General features: G+C 41.1%; 1 protein-coding gene and 1 long non-coding RNA gene across 3 annotated transcripts in view; one reads left to right on the top strand and one right to left on the bottom strand.

Annotated features, from left to right (window-relative positions):
* pan2 (poly(A) specific ribonuclease subunit PAN2) overlaps window positions 1–17,213 on the top strand; it is a 115,769-nt gene that overhangs the window by 30,732 nt on the left and 67,824 nt on the right. For both annotated transcript variants that reach the window (XM_078201178.1, XM_078201177.1), the window contains exons 12-16: window positions 3,017–3,216; window positions 3,785–3,933; window positions 6,819–6,925; window positions 9,222–9,320; window positions 12,566–12,639. In XM_078201178.1, coding sequence (XP_078057304.1) covers window positions 3,017–3,216; window positions 3,785–3,933; window positions 6,819–6,925; window positions 9,222–9,320; window positions 12,566–12,639 — 629 coding nt within the window. The remainder of the gene's footprint in view (window positions 1–3,016; window positions 3,217–3,784; window positions 3,934–6,818; window positions 6,926–9,221; window positions 9,321–12,565; window positions 12,640–17,213) is intronic.
* LOC144481974 (uncharacterized) lies at window positions 3,247–16,679 on the bottom strand. The gene is made up of 3 exons (XR_013495818.1): window positions 16,514–16,679; window positions 9,250–9,322; window positions 3,247–4,553 (listed from the first exon to the last, which is right to left on the bottom strand). It is a non-coding gene; the product is annotated as an uncharacterized LOC144481974 (long non-coding RNA).

Raw genomic sequence — 17,213 nt, 5'->3', positions numbered from 1 at the left:
ATTGTGCATTGGTAGGCAGCAGTTTTCCCTAAATCCATTGGATTTTGTATGCTGTTTATTTTTCAGAGTCATTGTTGGCTCCAAAGTGACATTTCCAACAATGGAAGATCAGAACCTCAGTGGACCTACCTTGACAATGTTGATGATCTGATACCCGAGTCTGAAGGGCCTCCAGTGCACTTGGGTGCTGCCCATGATTAGCCAGCCATACTGGCTCATTAATAGAGGGGTGGATTTAGGTTGGGATCCTCCTCCTTGCTCAAGATAACACAGAAACCCAATGCTCTGATGTAGTGGTAGACTTCTCGTTGTTCGAGTATGTCCAAGCTGTAAGCGATTTCATCATCTTCAGTGGGTCCTTTCATGACTGGAGAGTCCAATGTGTGAATTGTATGGGCGTCCACAAAGCTGGTAGTTCATGTTGTCATTGTTGGTGCTTGGGGCACTTCTGCAGCTGTGCCTACCTCTGGGCACATTGAATGTTGCGAGTTTGGTGTAGATGGTCCTCAAAATATGATGAACCAAGGGTTGCAGTATTTTCCCAAAAGAGGTCATCTGCAATGCAGGAATTCATAAGGCTCTCCAAATGATGCAAGGATACCTGCAAAAACAGAGCCTAGCAAGAACCTAATGCAGCTCTGGTGGGAAACACGTACTCCCCGTAATCCCACGCATTTACCATGGCGAATCTGTAAGAATTAGGCCACTCGGCCCATCGAGTCTGCTCCGCCATTCAATCATGGCTGATATTTTTCTCATCCCCATTCTCCTGCCTTTTCCCCATAACCCCTGATCCCCTTATTAATCAAGAACCTATCTATGGCCTGGTCTCCACAGCCTTCTGCGGCAGAGTTCCACAGATTCACCACTCTCTGGCTGGTGGAATTCCTCCTCATCTCTGTTTTAAAGGATCGTCCCTTTAGTCTGAGGTTGTGCCCTCTGGTTCTAGTTTTTCCCACTAGTGAAAACATCCTCTCCATGTCCTCTCTATCCAGGCCTCGCAGTATCCTGTAAATTTCAATAAGATCCCCCCATATCCTTCTAAACCCCAATGAGTACAGACCCAGAGTCCTCAACTGTTCCTCATACGAAAAGCTCTTCATTCAAGGGATCATTCTTGTGAACCTCCTTTGGACCCTTTCCAAGGCCAGCACATCCTTCCTTAGATACGGGGCCCAAAACAGCTCACAATACTCCAAATGGGGTCTGACTAGAGCCTTATACAACCTCAGAAGTACATCCCTGCTCTTGTATTCTAGCCCTCTCGACATGAACGCTAACATTGCATTTGCCTTCCTAACTGCCAACTGAACCTGCATGTTAATCTTAAGAGAATCTTGAATAAGGACCCCCAAGTCCCTTTGTGCTTCTGATTTCCTAAGCATTTCCCCATTTAGAAAATAGTCTGTGCCTCCATTCCTCCTTCCAAAGTGCATAAGCTCACACTTTTCCACATTGTATTCCATCTGCCACTTCTTTGCCCACTCTCCTAGTCTGCCCAAGTCCTTCTGCAGCCCCCCTGCTTCCTCAATACTACCTGTCCCTCTACATATCTTTGTATCATCTGCAAACTTAGCAACAGTGCCTTCAATTCCTTCTTCCAAATTGTTAATGTATATTGTGAAAAGTTGTGGTCCCAGCACCGACCCCTGAGGCACACCACTAGTTACCGGCTGCCATCCTGAAAAAGACCCCTTTATCCCCACTCTCTGCCTTCTGCCAGTCAGCCAATCCTCTATCCATGCCAGGATCTTGCCCTTAACACCATGAACTCTTAAACTTACTTAACAGTCTCCTATGCGGCACCTTGTCAAAGGCCTTCTGGGAATCTAAATAAATCATGTCCACTGGTTCTCCTTTATCTAGCTTCCTTGTTACCTTCTCAAAGAACTCTAACAGATTTGTCAGACATGACCTCCCCTTGACGAAGCCGTGCTGACTCAGTCCTATTTTATCATGCACTTCCAACTACTCCGCGATCTCATCTTTAATAATGGATTCTAAAATCTTGCCAATCCACCTAATGTACACATCTTTGGACACTAAGGGGCAATTTAGCATGGTCAATTCACCACCTAACCTGTACATCTTAGGACTGTGGGAGGAAACCAAAGCACCCGGAGGAAACCCACACAGACATGGGGAGGATGTGCAAACTCCACACAGACAGTGACCCAAGGCTGGAATCGAACCTGGGTCCCTGTGGGGCAGCAGTGCTAACTGTGTTGCATTATGTGGTAAAATGAAAAATCTTTAATTAAAAACTATCTCTATTTCCTAGCAAATAGCTTTGGAAATGCCAAATACGTATTTAATACATTTCATCAGGGAAAAAATGTTATTTAAAGGATTAAGAAAGGAAATTATGGACATGTTTTTTTAAAAATGACGTGTTAACTGCTAACACAAAAGCAGCTTTAGTATAAAATCACAAGGAAGGTACAGATCAGGAAAGCCTTTCATTCCACCAGAATACATCCATCCACAAACTCTTATAGTCCCTCTATCATGGCATCCAATAGGCTTTTGAACAAATTCACAAACCTACCCAGATAGGGGATTTTCACAGTAACTTCATTGCAGTGTTAATGTAAGCCTACTCTTGACAATAAATAAACTTTAACTTTAAACTTTAGATAAAGTACTGGAAATGTACAACAGGTCTGTTGCATCTGTAAAGAGAAACAACAGATACATCTTTTGGATGTAGACATCTCGGACTATAAGATAATTGAGCCCTTTAATAGAACTGAAAGGAAGAGGGAAGAGAACAATTTTGCCTTTTCGCAGTTTGAGCCTATTTCCCTTTGTGTTACTGTCATGATTTACCTTGAAGTAGAAGTAAATGTGGAAGTAAATGATAATGGTATCCTTTCCAAACTCTTGAACCTCACATACATATATGAAGTAACCTGTTTCTTTTGAGGCTAACAGGTTCTAGTTTTAAGTTATGGATGGATGCAAAATTGGGAGGAAAGCAAAATCCCTATTTTTTTTGTTCCCTTTACTCTGCTAGGCCAGCAACTTTCTTCGTGCTTTCCGAACTATTCCAGAGGCGTCAGCTTTGGGATTGATCTTGGCTGATTCCGATGAAGCAACTGGGAAGGTGAACCTGGGCCGACTGATACAGAGCTGGAATCGATTTATATTGACACAACTACACCAGGAGACACAGGAGCAGGAGGGTCCACAGGCCTATCGGAGTGTCATGGGAAGGTGAGACAGCACTTGTAGTGTGGACTGAACCAGAGGTTGTAAGGATTTATTAATTCTGGTACACTGGAAATATGCAACAACGTGCTATTAAATGAAAGATCGTCACACTTGAAGGGAATCTGCTCATCAATATCCTCACAATTGTGACATCACAGAGCTACTTCTGAACAAAAATACTCTTTAATCTGTTTTATCCAGTGGGCAGTTGACACTGCCCACTGGATAAAAGATTATTAAAGAGTATTTAAAGGATTAAGAAAGGAAATTATGATAAATGATATGAATTTGGGAACTTGTAGTGCAGGTGACAGCCTCTCCTGAAGAAGCACGATATCTCTGGGTTTCATTCTATTACTTTTACCCTTCACTCTTTGTTTTAAATCTCAACCCCATTACTGCAGAGAGGAGGGATGGCAAATGGAGAAAGAAGAGACTAGGTCATTTGTGATGCCACCTGATCCTTTTATGCGGTTAACAGTAAAAATGAACACGAACCTAATTTTTACCAGAGTACAATATCCTATTTAAATATACTACTCTCTCAAACTCTACCACTTTTTAATTTCAGTACATTTGGATCCTCTGGTGAATCTGTAATTGGGAAGCTGTTTGGTTGTGAAGTAGAGAACTGTAGCACTTGTCGTTGTGGGAAGGAAACTGTTCGGGTTTCTTCGAGTCTGCTTTTCACTTTGCAGTATCCTGATATGAATAGTGCTGGTGAGTAATGCACAGAGAATACATTTTTTTTTCAGGAATGCAATGTATTGCCCTGAGCTGCACTTCAGCGGCTAATTAACTTGACTTGTCCCTTTAAGGCTGCAATTTTTAAATGTTATATCTCGGCACATCCTGAAGTCAGTTATAAACGTATTCCCATCGAGTCCATCCTGAGCTCGAATCATAGACTAGTACAGCACAATGGCCATTTGGCCTGCACCAGGACAATTGTCTGGATAGATTAGTAACCATTTCTAAAATCTCCAGAAACTCCTTAAGGTTGAAGATATCAACAGTAAATGACTCGTACTGTTCTTTGTACTTTTTAAGGGTGATATAAATTTGGATGGATGACAGGGTAAACCCTGAAGTGTTCATCTATATTAAAAAACAATCTTGTTTGCATGTGCTTCCTGTCAACTTTTCCCATTTTATAAATTCCTATGCCTATATTTAAAGTTAAAACTCAATGTAATTACACGTTCCCCCCCCCCACCTATGGCCACATTGTAGCACCTCAGTTCAGTGTCTCCCATCGCCTCAGCCTGTACTGTAGAGAAAATCCGAGGTATCAACCACTTGTGCATCTTTCTCAAATTGCCGTACTTTTCACAATGTACCTATAAGTAATGAGAAATCAAAGTATTATATAAAAATGACAATGTATTATTTTAAGATGGAAACTAAGTTACACCTATGCTTCCTGCTCCAATTACCCCAACCTTTATCCCTATTGCACCTGAATATTGTATTTCCGTTGTTAGGGACCAAATCAGAAACCTCAAGGTATATTGTGAAGTTAGACTAGACCCCAACTATTTTTTTATTTTGGCATTAGTTTTTTTTTATTCCTGGGAAATAGGCGCCACTGGCTGGCCAGCATTTATAGTCCATCCCTAATTGCCTTTGAGAAGGTGGTGATGAGCTGCCTTCTTGAAACGCTGCAGTCCACATGCTATGGGCTGACCCACAATGCCATTGTTGGGGGGGTGAATTCCAGGATTTTGGCCCAGCAAAGGAACAGCAATACATTTTCAAGTCAGGATGGTGAGTGGCTTGAAGGAGAACTTGCAGATGGTGGTGTTCCCATTTATCTGCTGCCCTTGTCCTTCTAGATGGAAGTGGTCGTGGATTTGGAAAGGTGCTGGCTAAGGATCTTTGGTGAATTGCTGCAGTGCATCTTGTAGATAGTACACACTGTTGTTACTGAGTGTCGGTGGTGGAGGGATTGAATGTTTGTAGATGTGGTGCCAATCAAGCGGGGCTGCTTTGTCCTGGATGGTGTCGAGCTTCTTGAGTGTTGTTGGAGCTGCACCCATTCAGGCAAGTGGGGAGTATTCCATCACACTCCTGACTTGTGCCTTGTAGATGGTGGACAGGCTTTGGGGAGTCAGGAGGTGAGTTATTTGCTGCAGGATTCCCAGCCTCTGACCTGCTCTTGTAGCCACTGTGTTTATGTGGTGAATCCAGCTGAGTTTCTGGTCAATGGTAACCCCAAGGATGTTGACAGTGGGGGATTCAGTGATGGTAACACCATTGAATGTCATGGGGCGGTGGTTAGATTGTCTTTTATTGGTGATGGTCATTGCCTGGTATTTGTGTTGCGTGAATGTTACTTGCCACTTGTTAGCCCAAGCCTGAATATTAGTGTGAGGATAAGATGTTTCACTCCAGGCATGATTCTATTGACACACTAGGAAGTTTTTATCAAAACAAACTTTATTTTTAACAATACAGTTTAGATATAACAAATGAATTAGCTTAACTTTTACCAAATGAAATACCTAAACATGACCAGATACAATTCTTAACTGTTAACCTATCTTTATTAGTTCCAATTTAAACAATATTCCTCATAGAGTTAAACCCCTCTTCAAAATCAGTTAGCAAACAACACAGGCCGACACGCTTTGACTTGTTAACAGTCCTAAAGCATTTTCACAACTCTGGAGAGAGATACAGAGAAACACTTGTCTTTGACACCCAAACAGCAGCCTCCAGAGAGAGAGAGAGTTACATACAGAGAGAGAAACCTCTTGCTTTATTCAGGATCAAGGAGCAACTTACTGTTTTTCCCTGTAATCTTAGCTCCGCCAATTCATGAGACACTATCTCTTGTTAATCAACCTAATTAAGTCCTATTTTTGAAACCCCAGGGGAAAAAACAAAAAATAAACAAAAATGCATTAACTTGGATTAAAGCAAATACCCCATTATCTCAAAGCAATTATTCTCCTGCATTCTCAGCATGTGGACTGCCTGGTGCAGACAAATCGGCACCTTATAAACAGCTGACTTCTAAACATGCCCTTCACAAGAAACATGATATCAATACATTTCTTAAAGGCACAGTATCATCACACCACTTTCAACGCTATGGGAAATCAACTATAATATGGTTGGCATTTCCTATTTGTCACTTGTTTCTTGTAATGCATTTCCCTTTACCTTTGTTGATTTAACTCCCAGTAAAGCAATAATAAATTGGAGTCAAAGAATTACAGAGCATCTAAATCAAAAGCAAAGATAGTAGCCAGTTAGATAAACTACAAGGATGTGTGAAAATAACGAATCCTAAATGATTAGTCAGCAGAACCTATCAATAATCATTTTAAAATACACTCAGGTTTTGAAATAGAAATCATTCCTTGTGTTTTATGAAAATTTTAATAACACAAGTAAGACTTTGAACAAGATTAAAAACAGAAAATTATGTTTTGCAAAAAAGTGGCTAAACTTACAACTGAGCAGGAGCTAATCTTGTGAAAAGGGAAATCTATCTGCTTTGTACGTATGCTGTGAATGCAGAGCTACCTGAAAAATGACATGTTTATTGACCCCAGTTCTTTACTGAATAAATTCATTAAATGTCTTTTTGACTTTAGACAAAACTATTCGACAGTATGAGTTTGCTGAAGTACTGAAGAGAAGTATTTGTCTTGAACAGAACACCCAGGCCTGGTGTGAAAACTGTGAAAAGTACCAGCCTACGGTTAGTATATTTGGACTGAGAGAAAACCAGTAAAGGGTTGGTATATTTGCCGAGAGTTGTGTATAAAATGAGAATTACACCATGACCTGATGTAATGTGTGATGTATAGGGAATGATGGATCAAATTGGAAGAGTCTGAGCTATTTGAGGGGGTTTGTCCAATTGATTAGAATTTTCTAACTGTACTTTTGTATTGAGGCTGTTTAATCTAGTAACTTGGTAATTTTAGATTCTGGCTTTGTTATGTTTGCATATATTTGTATATAGAATCATAGAAATGATTACAGCACAGAAGAAAGTTATTCAGCCTGTCATGTCTGTGCTGGCTCATTCATCCAGTGCCATTCCCCTGCCTTCTCTCAGTAGGCCTGCACATTCTTCCTTTTCAGCCATGTATTCCATGGTATAATGGTGAGCACTTTGTGTAAGTTCGGTGAACATCCACCTGGTGAAGGAAGAAGCTGGAGCTAGCTTGTCTTCAACACAGGTTTATTCACAAAATTCAGTATAACATAAATGCTGATTATTTTTCCCTTGCACTTCATTCTCCACACAGGTGGAAGTTGGTTCTTGTATATGTGTCCTAACCTTTCCCCGACTGAGCAGTATCAGCTGCACTTAATCACAACTAGAGCATGCGCTCGATTGTCACAGTATTTGCAACATTAACACTGTGGACTCTAAATCCAGTAACTCTTCAGGAGCATTTTTTAAGGAAACATTTCCTTAAGTCAGGGGAGTAGCACTAGGCGAATTGCTCCCTCAGAAGGCCAGCACAGAAATGACAGATTGCATGGCCCCCCTCCTGTGCTGTAACCATTCTACGATAATACAACTTGAATTTGAATGCCTCGATTGAATCTGCCACCATCACACTCGGGAATTGCATTCCAGATCCTCACCACTGGCTATGTAAAAACATTTTTCAATGTATTCTAGTACAATTCTGTGGCTCTTGCATCATGATGTCTGCAGTTAATAGGCTGTTGTACAGCAAGACATGACTGTGGAGATGTTCAAAACTTTCCTGCCAGAGATTGCCCTGTGAAGCATGCATTGCTTTAGAGTCCTGGACAATTTCTATAACCCAATCTTTTGATTGGTAGGTTTACAATGCAACATTAAATTTTCAATGACATAGTGAACATTTTCTTAGAATGCTTCTAAGATACGCTCACTGATGTCATGTCACAAGAATCTTGGGATAACTATCATCATCAAACTTATAAAAGTTTAATTTTTAATTCGGTAAAAAAATGAAAAGCAGCACTCCAATCTTGAGGAGCATATGCCATCTATCTCAGCTAACACTCCAAGGTCTGTACTGAGGTACAGTTCTGTTGTCAGAGATGCCATCCTTTGGATAAGATATTGAACTAAGGCCCTGTTTGCCTGTTCTGCTCCTTGCTGTGGAACTGGTGAAAATGTGTAAATTAGGTTGTATTAGCCAAAAAGTACAGGGAAATGTTGACTTCCCATTTATGTACACAATGGAAAGATTTGGGGTATTTAAATTGGGATCTTGCAGAAATGAAAACAAACATCCAGCATTGTTACAGTTTTAAAGATTCTTCACTCTCAAAAGTCCAAATTGCTTGATTGATTAATTTACAATTTGTGAAGACATCTGAGAATATCTTTCGCATTTGAATGTAGCAGGGACATATGCAGAAATTGATAGTTGGTTCCAAAAAGGTCTTTTTCTAAAAAACTGCCTTGTTCACGAGCCATGCTATGAAGTAACAGGCTGTACCTTAGATTACATGTGCAGGATCTTTCTGGCCTTTGAACTAATTGGAAACTGGTGATTTTCATATCACTATTGTGCTTTGTTTTGTTTCTTTTCCCACACCTAGTGGTGCACAAGGCAAACTTTCATCTGCTCCCAAAGCAAGGTTTTTCCTGGAACATCTCTAGGCTGCCACTAGCGGCTTACAGCTTATGGGGCACCACTCCGCATCAAGCAGGGCTGACCAGGAATCTCTCCTTCACTTAACGCCTGCCACTGGTGTTTTGAAAGGATTTTGCAGATTAATACTCAAACCTGTTTGCTCTGTTAACAAAAAACCTTCCTTGGTGCTATCTAATGGCACTATATCAAAATATGTCTTGTGTACATTGTCACAAATGATCACAAATCAACATTTCCAGAAATAAAAACAGAAAATGCTGGAAATATTCAGCAGATCTGGCAGCATCTGTGGAGAGAAAAACAGAGTTATGTTTCAGCTTGATGACTTTTCATCAGAACTGAATGAAACTTCCAATGATGATTAGATATTGTATTTTGTTCCAGGTTCAAACCAGAAATATCCGATGCTTACCCGACGTTCTTGTTATTAATTGTGAAGTTAACAGCAGAAAGGAAGCCGAATTCTGGAAATGCCAAGCTGAGGTCTGTAAAGAGGAATTAATTGTTGTTATTTCAAAATTACCTACTTTATACATCTGCTAAAATTATTTTAAATGTTTATATCCCAGTCTGGAAAGTAGGAAGTAGTGTTCTCTCTTTTGAGATTCTGGAATTAACAAAAACAAAAATGGAAGGAGTAAAAGAAAATAAATGTCCTGCATTTATATAGCACCTTTCACGGTCGCAGGTGTCCCAAAGTGCTTTAAAACCAATAAAGTACTCTTTGTAGTTTAGTCACTTGCAATGTTGTGCTTAATTTGTGCAGACTTTGGTGATGAAGAAAGGCGATGACTTCAACATTTCTCCGGTTGAAGAGAAAGTCAAATTTGGAGCACCTCTTTAAGAGGCTAATTGGAATGGTAGAACAGGTTGCCCGAAGGAATGTGCTGCAGTGGCAAGCTGCTCAACAAAGGCCAGGCACTCTCCCACAATAAATGAGAGGAAAACAGAATTAATCATTCCAGGCCACTTTGTTGCATCTCTTCGTGGCCAGATTCAAAGCAGTATGCTGATGCTTAAGAGCTGATGGACTGTATCATGGGAAGGCTAAGAAGGGCTGAGCAAGCTAAAAGTTAACGTTTTGACATTTCCTTCCAAAAGGACAGTAAATTGCCAAAACTAATCAATGCCATGTGCACTAGCTGAATAGTGAGGGAATTTCTTTTAATACTCATCTCATTCTGATAACTGGCCCAAGATGATGAGGACTTTTCAATCCCCAATTTTATTGACATCATCTGTTATATTTGCATCTTCAGATACAACTTTCATCAGTCAGCTTTGCTGCTTCAGTGTACCTTGTATTGGACAATATGTTGTGGCGATGCTGAATTCAAGGATGATAGTTCTGTGAGAGAAATACTTGGTTCATTTCAGTAGCGGTTGTTTATATGTATAAAATATCTGGTCCTGTCAAACGGGAGTACTGACAATGCTGTATCAGATCAAATTATTGTGTTAATCAATTGGTATTTTAAAGACCAAATACTGGGCATATCTTCCAGTTAAATTAAATAGGAACAGGTGCAGGCAATGCTCTGTTAGATCATGGCTGATCTATACCTATATGTACGTATGTGTGTGTGTATACATCACCGAATTGTTAGAATCACGGAATTGTTACAGGGCAGAAGGAGGCCATTTGGCCCATCATGTCTGCACCGGCTCGCCTAATGCCATTTCCCCACCTTCTCCTTGTAACCTTGCCTATTCTTTTCAGATAACAGTCTAATTCCCTTTTGAACACTTCAACTGAACTTGCCTCCACTACACTCTCAGGCACTGCATTCCAAATCCTATCCACTCACTGTGTAAAAAAAGGTTTCTCCTCTGATCATTTTTGCTTCTTTTACTAATTATTTTAAATCTGTGCCCTCTCGTTTTCAATCCTTTCACGAGTGGGAATAGTTTCTCCCTATCGACTCTGTCCAAACAACCCATGATTTTGAATACCTCTATCAAATCTCCTCTCAGTCTTTTCTCGAAGGAAAACAGTCCTAACGTCTCCAGTCTGTCTTCACAGCCAAAGATTCTCCTCCCTGGAACCATTCTCCTGATTCTTTTTTGAAACCTCTAATGCCTTCAAGTCCTTCCTCAAGCACAGCACCCAGAACTGGTCACAGTATTCCATATGAGGTTGATCTTGTAATTTATACAAGTTCAACACAACCTGTTTGTTCTTAGAGCCATAGAAAAGTGACGGTGCCGTTACGAAGCCATTCAGCCCATCATGTCTGCACTGGCCATAAAAGAGAAAAAGGAAACTAGCCGCTCATTTTAATCCCACTTTTCAGCACCTGGTCCGTAGCCTTACAGGTTACCCTCATGTACTCTCTGTCCCTATTAATAAAGTCCGTGATGCTGTATGTTTTATTAACTGCTCTCTCAGCCTGTCCTGATTTATGCACATATACACCCAGGTCCCTCTGCTCCTGCACCGCTTTAGAGTTGTACACTTTATATTGTCCCTCCATGTTTTTCCAAGCAAAATGAATCGCTTCACATTTCTCTGCATTGAACTTCATCTGCCACCCATTCCACCAACATGTCTACGTTTCTTTGAAGTTCTACACTATCCTTCTTACAGTTCACAATGCTTCCAAGTTTTGTAGCAATCTATTAAAACGTTCTACAGGGAATTCAGAAAAGTTTCTTTACCCAAAGAGTGGTGAGAATGTGGAATTTGCTGCCAAAGGTTGAAACAATATAGTATAGATGCATTTAAGGGGAAACTGGACAAGCATATGAGGGAGAAAGGAAAAGATGATTACTGTGGTAGAATTAAGTGAGAAAAGTTGGGAGGAGGATAGGAGTGGAGCGTGAACACTCTCATGGACTGGTTGGGCTGAATGGCCTGTTTTTGTGTTGCATTTCAAATTTCAACTGTCCCAGCAGTCTTGGAGGAAAGAATTACAAATTTTTACTACCCTTTGTCTGAAAAAGTGCTTCTTGATTTCGAGGTAAAACAGCCTGGCTCTATTTTAAGATTCCGTCCCCCTTTTCTAGATTCCCCAATGAGAGGAAATAGTTTCTCTGAGGTATTCACCCGAACACATCTCTTCATTTCAAATGCCTTGATTATATCTTCACTCAACTTTCTATACTTGAGGAAATATAAGGCCAGTTCAAGTAACCTACCCTCATTATTTAATCCTTCTAAGCACTAATGTCATGAGGTTGACTCTGCACTGTACCCTTTCAGAGTTCAATATATTTTTCCTGAGATTCATTGCTACGAGATGTGTACCGGTATCTACAGACCAGGAAGGTTCTGATTTGACCTGATATGTGCTAAGTCAGTTTATCTTCGGCAGGGAAGTAGTGGGGGGCACCATAATTTTTTTTCTGCTACCTACCCTAGCTCAGGGGTACCATCAGCCAGGGCTCTGAGTCACAATGCAGTGATTGCTGCTTGAAAATTCATGGGAATGGCTGTCAGGTGAGGAGTATCCTTAATGGCAAGTGCTTGTAGTGAGCTATTGGATGAGAACAATACAGGATTTGGCTGTGATGCCTTCTCTGTCCAAATAGCATACTAACTCACATATAGGGTCACATGAATAATGACTACTTAAATGAGATAGTGTACCAGGCACTCTGCATAAGTCAACGTTTTCACAATAGGAGAAAAGTGAGGATGGGGACAGTTTAAATCCAAATTTACGCTGGCAGCTTAAAGTTTTTGTGAATTTTAATATACTGGAGTGATGTGCTTTATTTTGTGACAGTATGAATTGCACAACAAGATGAGAAAGGAAGATTTGGAGGCAATGAAAATGAAAGAAAATAACCCAACAGAATGGTAGGTTTGCTTCTTTTAGCCCTTTCCTTCAACATGAGTGATTAGCTTGTTTATAATGTGCTTAGTTCAAATGCTTCTATTCAATAATCTTGGGAAAACTATGCACATGCACAATTTTCCTTTAATTGATTCATAGGATGTGAGCATCACTGGCTATGCCAGTATTTATTGCCCATCCCTAATTGTTCTTGAGAAGGTGGTGGTGAGCCACTGTCTTGAGTACAACTGAGCAGTTCATTAGGCCACTTCATAGAACCGTAGAATCCCTACAGCGTAGAAAGAGGCCATTCGGCCCATCGAGCCTGCACCGACCACAATCCCACCCAGGCCCTATCCCCTTAACCATACATGTTTACTCTGCTAATTCCCCTGACACTAGGGGGCAATTTAGCATGGCCAATCAACCTAATCTACACATCTTTGGACTGTGGGAGGAAACCGGAGCACCCGGAGGAAACCTACGCAGACACGGGGAGAACGTGCAAATTCCCCACACACACACTGGCCCGAGGCCGGAATTGAACCCGGGTCCCTGGCGCTGTGTGGCAGCAGGGCTAAGCACTTCAGAGGGCAGTTAAGAATCAACCATGTTGCTGTGGGTCTGACATCAATATAGGCCAGACTGGGAAAGCACAGCAGGCTTCCTTCTCTAAAGAACATTAGTGAAATAGGTGGGTTTCAGCAACAATCCAGTAGTTAAATGATCACCATTACAGCACTAGTTTTTTTATCCCAGATTTATTCAATTAAATAAATTTAAATTCCCCAGCCACCGCTGTGGGATTTGAACTCCCGTCTCTGGAATACTTGTCCAGGCTAGTCGAGTGACATAACCACAACATTATTGTCTCCTAAAAGGCCAATAACAGAAGTGCAACTACCTTCCCTTGAGTTCAGTTCAAGAATCAGGATTTTCCTTGCAGTCTCTAGGATCGCACTATCAGACTCAAGTAGGTGTCAGAAGCCTGCACTGTGTGGGGAACAGTTACTCACCCATGATTTCCCCTGAATGGAACCAGTTAATTGTCAGAGGGAGGGCTCGCCATCTAATAAACATCTGCGAGAGCCTGGAGGCCGACTGGAAAAGCCTCTTTTGGGGGGGAGGGGGGGGGGGGGGGCGCCCACGCCAGTTTGAGGCTAGAAATTCTACCTGTTGTCTGTGTCACTTGATCATATGAAGCAAGAATTCCTACCCCAAATAATATATTTAAAAAACAGTGCGTAGAAACATATGAATTAAGAGTGTGAGCAAACCCCTATCACTCATCCCTTCAAGCGTGCTCCACCATTCAGTAAGATCCTGGCTGATCTGATTGTAACCTCAACCCCACGTTCCTGCCTAACTCCCAATAACCTTTCCCCCCTTGTTAACCAATCTATTAAGTTCTGCCTTAAAAATATTCAAAAGATTCTGCTTCTACTGCCTTTTGAGCGCTTAGAAATTGGGTGTAACATCAAAGATTTATACCTAAGGGTAAACCTTTGTGCCTATGATCACTTTGATCTGTGCTCAGAGTGAGCCAGATATCTCAATAAAGACAAGAACTAGGGAAGTGTTTTGAAAGAGCATTGAATCACTGGTGTATAATCAGTCTGTCGTCACAACCCACATTCTCATTAGTTTATTATACTGTAAATAAATGATCCAGTGAATGGGAAATGATGTGCACAAAACCTCACATTTTCCCTTCATGCCATGGTGAATGAATATGCTACCAGCCGGCCCCTAATTATTTTTATTTTGTTACCAAAATCTATCGTATATGGAGCTTGTTAGACCTTACAAAGGTGTTTAGTTTAAAAACTATACATAAAAGCTTTCAGAAGATTTAGTGTAAATCGTGGATAGGAAACATTTAACAAAATAGTAATGGTATCGCAATCAAGAATTCTAGTCAATAGTGTTTGAGGATTAGTATGTGTGGATCCATAAGAGGTGGGTGAGATCCTAAATGAATATTTCTCATCAGTATTTACTGTTGAGAAAAGCATGGATGTTAGGGAACTTGGGGAAATAAATATTGATGTCTTGAGGGGTGTACATATTACAGAGAAGGAGGTGCTGGAAGTCTTAAAGCGCATCAAGGTAGATAAATCTGCGGGACCTGATGAGGTATATCCCATCAGGGGAGGCTAGGGAGGAAATTGCAGGTCCCCGAGCCGAGATATTTGAATCATCGATAGTCACGGGTGAGGTGCCTGAAGATTGGAGGGTGGCAAATGTTGTGTCTCTGTTTAAAAAGAGCTGCAGGGAAAAGCCTGGGAACTACAGGCCAGTGAGCCTCACATCTGTGGTGGGTAAATTGTTGGAAGGTATTTTGAGAGACAGGATCTACAGGCATTTAGAGATGCAAGGACTGATTAGGGACAGTCAGCATGGCTTTGTGAGTGGAAAATCATGTCTCACAAATTTGATTGAGTCTTTTGAAGGCGTAACCAAGAAGGTAGATGAGGGTAGTGCAGTTGATGTTGTCTACATGGACTTTAGCAAGGCCTTTGACAAGGTACCGCATGGTAGGTTGTTGCACAAAGTTAAATCTCACGGGATCCAGGGTGAGGTAGCCAATTGGATACAAAATTGGCTTCTTGACAGAAGCCAGAGGGTGGTTATAGAGAATTGTTTTTCAAACTGGAGGCCTGTGACCAGCGGTGTGCCTCAGGGATCAGTGCTGGGCCCACTGTTATTTGTCATTTATATTAATGATTTGGATGAGAATATAGGGGACATGGTTAGTAAGTTTGCAGATGACACCAAGATTGGTGGCATGGTGGACAGTGGGAAAGGTTATCTCCAATTGCAGCGGGATCTTGATCAATTGGGCCAGTGGGCTGATGAATGGCAGATGGAGTTTAATTTAGTCAAATGCGAGGTAATGCATTTTGGTAGATTGAACCAGGACAGGACTTGCTCAGTTAATGGTAGGGCGTTGGGGAGAGTTACAGAACAAAGAGGTCTGGGGGTACATGTTCATAACTCCTTGAAAGTGGAGTCCCAGGTGGACAGAGTGGTGAAGAAGGCATTCGGCATGCTTGGTTTCATCGGTCAGAACATTGAATACAGGAGTTGGGACGTCTTGTTAAAGTTGTACAAGACATTGGTAAGGCCACACTATACTGTGTGCAAATCTGGTCACCCTATTATAGAAAGGATATTATTAAACTAGAAAGAGTGCAGAAAAGATTTACTAGGATGCTACCGGGACTTGATGGATTGAGTTATAAGGAGAGGCTGGATAGACTGGGACTTTTTTCTCTGGAGCGTAGGAGACTGAGGGGTGACCTTATAGAGGTCTATAAAATAATGAGGGGCATAGACAAGGTGGATAGTCAATATCTTTTCCCAAAGGTAGGGGAGTCTAAAACTAGAGGGCATAGGTTTAAGGTGAGAGGGGAGAGATACAAAAGTGTCCAGAGGGGCAATTTTTTCACACAGAGGGTGGTGAGTGTCTGGAACAAGCTGCCAGCGGTAGTAGTAGAGGCGGGTACAATTTTATCTTTTAAAAAGCATTTAGATAGTTACATGGGTACGATGGGTATAGAGGGATATGGGCAATTGGGATTAGTTTAGGGTTTTTTTAAAAATTAAGGGCGGCGTGAACAAGTTGGGCTGAAGGGCCTGTTTCCATGCTGTAAACCTCTATGACTCTATTATGGAGCAATGTTTACATAGGATAGACAGCACAGAAACTGGTCATTCGGTCCAACCCGTCCGTGCTGGTGTTCCACTTGAGCCTCCTCCCATCTTTTCTCATCTAAATCTACCATCATAAGCATCTATTCCCTTCGCCCTCAAAAGCTTGTTTAGCTTTCCCTTAAATACATCTGTACTATTTGCTTCAAGCCCTCCCTGTGACAGAGAGTTCTATTTTCTTACCGCTCCTCTTGCACTCTGTTGCAGTTCTCGGTATCCTCCCACCAATTTGGTGTTATCCACAAATTTAGAAATTATATTTGATTGCAAAGCCTAAATCGCTAATGTAAATTGTGAGCAGCAGTGGTCCCAGCACTGAACCTTGTGGAACACCACCTTCTGCCACTCTGATAACACACCCTCAAGTAACTGGTTTATTATCTGAAGATTTCAACTGCAACAGCAGACTGTTGATTGGTGTTCTGGTTATCACTTTACTCCAGAGAGCACAGCGCCTTTTGAGAAAAACCAGCCAGCAATTCTCTTCAGAAGTGAGAACTCTGCTCCTTCTGAACAGAACCACCGAGTATCTCTCTCAAAGAATTGAGCGAATCTATTAAACCATATCCGAATGAAGTTTTGAAAAATAAATTTCAGTTTATTTTATTGTCTCATATAAAGTTGTATCATTCTCTTTTAATTTATCAGATAAGCACGCTTTTTCAAAAGGAAGAAAAGATAGTTACTTTTCCAACTATTACATCTGAAACTTCACAACTATGGTACAAATAAAATAGCTCATAATTACCTTTACTTGTATGGTATTTATATAATTTGCAAAGCTGATGAAAAACTGTATCTGTCAATACAAACACTAACTAGCGTATCCCACATGTTTCCTAGAATAATCTATCTCCTTGGAATTTTTTTCATTTAATTTCAA

This window comes from Mustelus asterias, chromosome X, assembly GCF_964213995.1.
Source record: "Mustelus asterias chromosome X, sMusAst1.hap1.1, whole genome shotgun sequence".
Lineage (NCBI taxonomy): Eukaryota > Metazoa > Chordata > Chondrichthyes > Carcharhiniformes > Triakidae > Mustelus > Mustelus asterias.
This window is presented reverse-complemented; position numbering and strand designations above follow the sequence as displayed.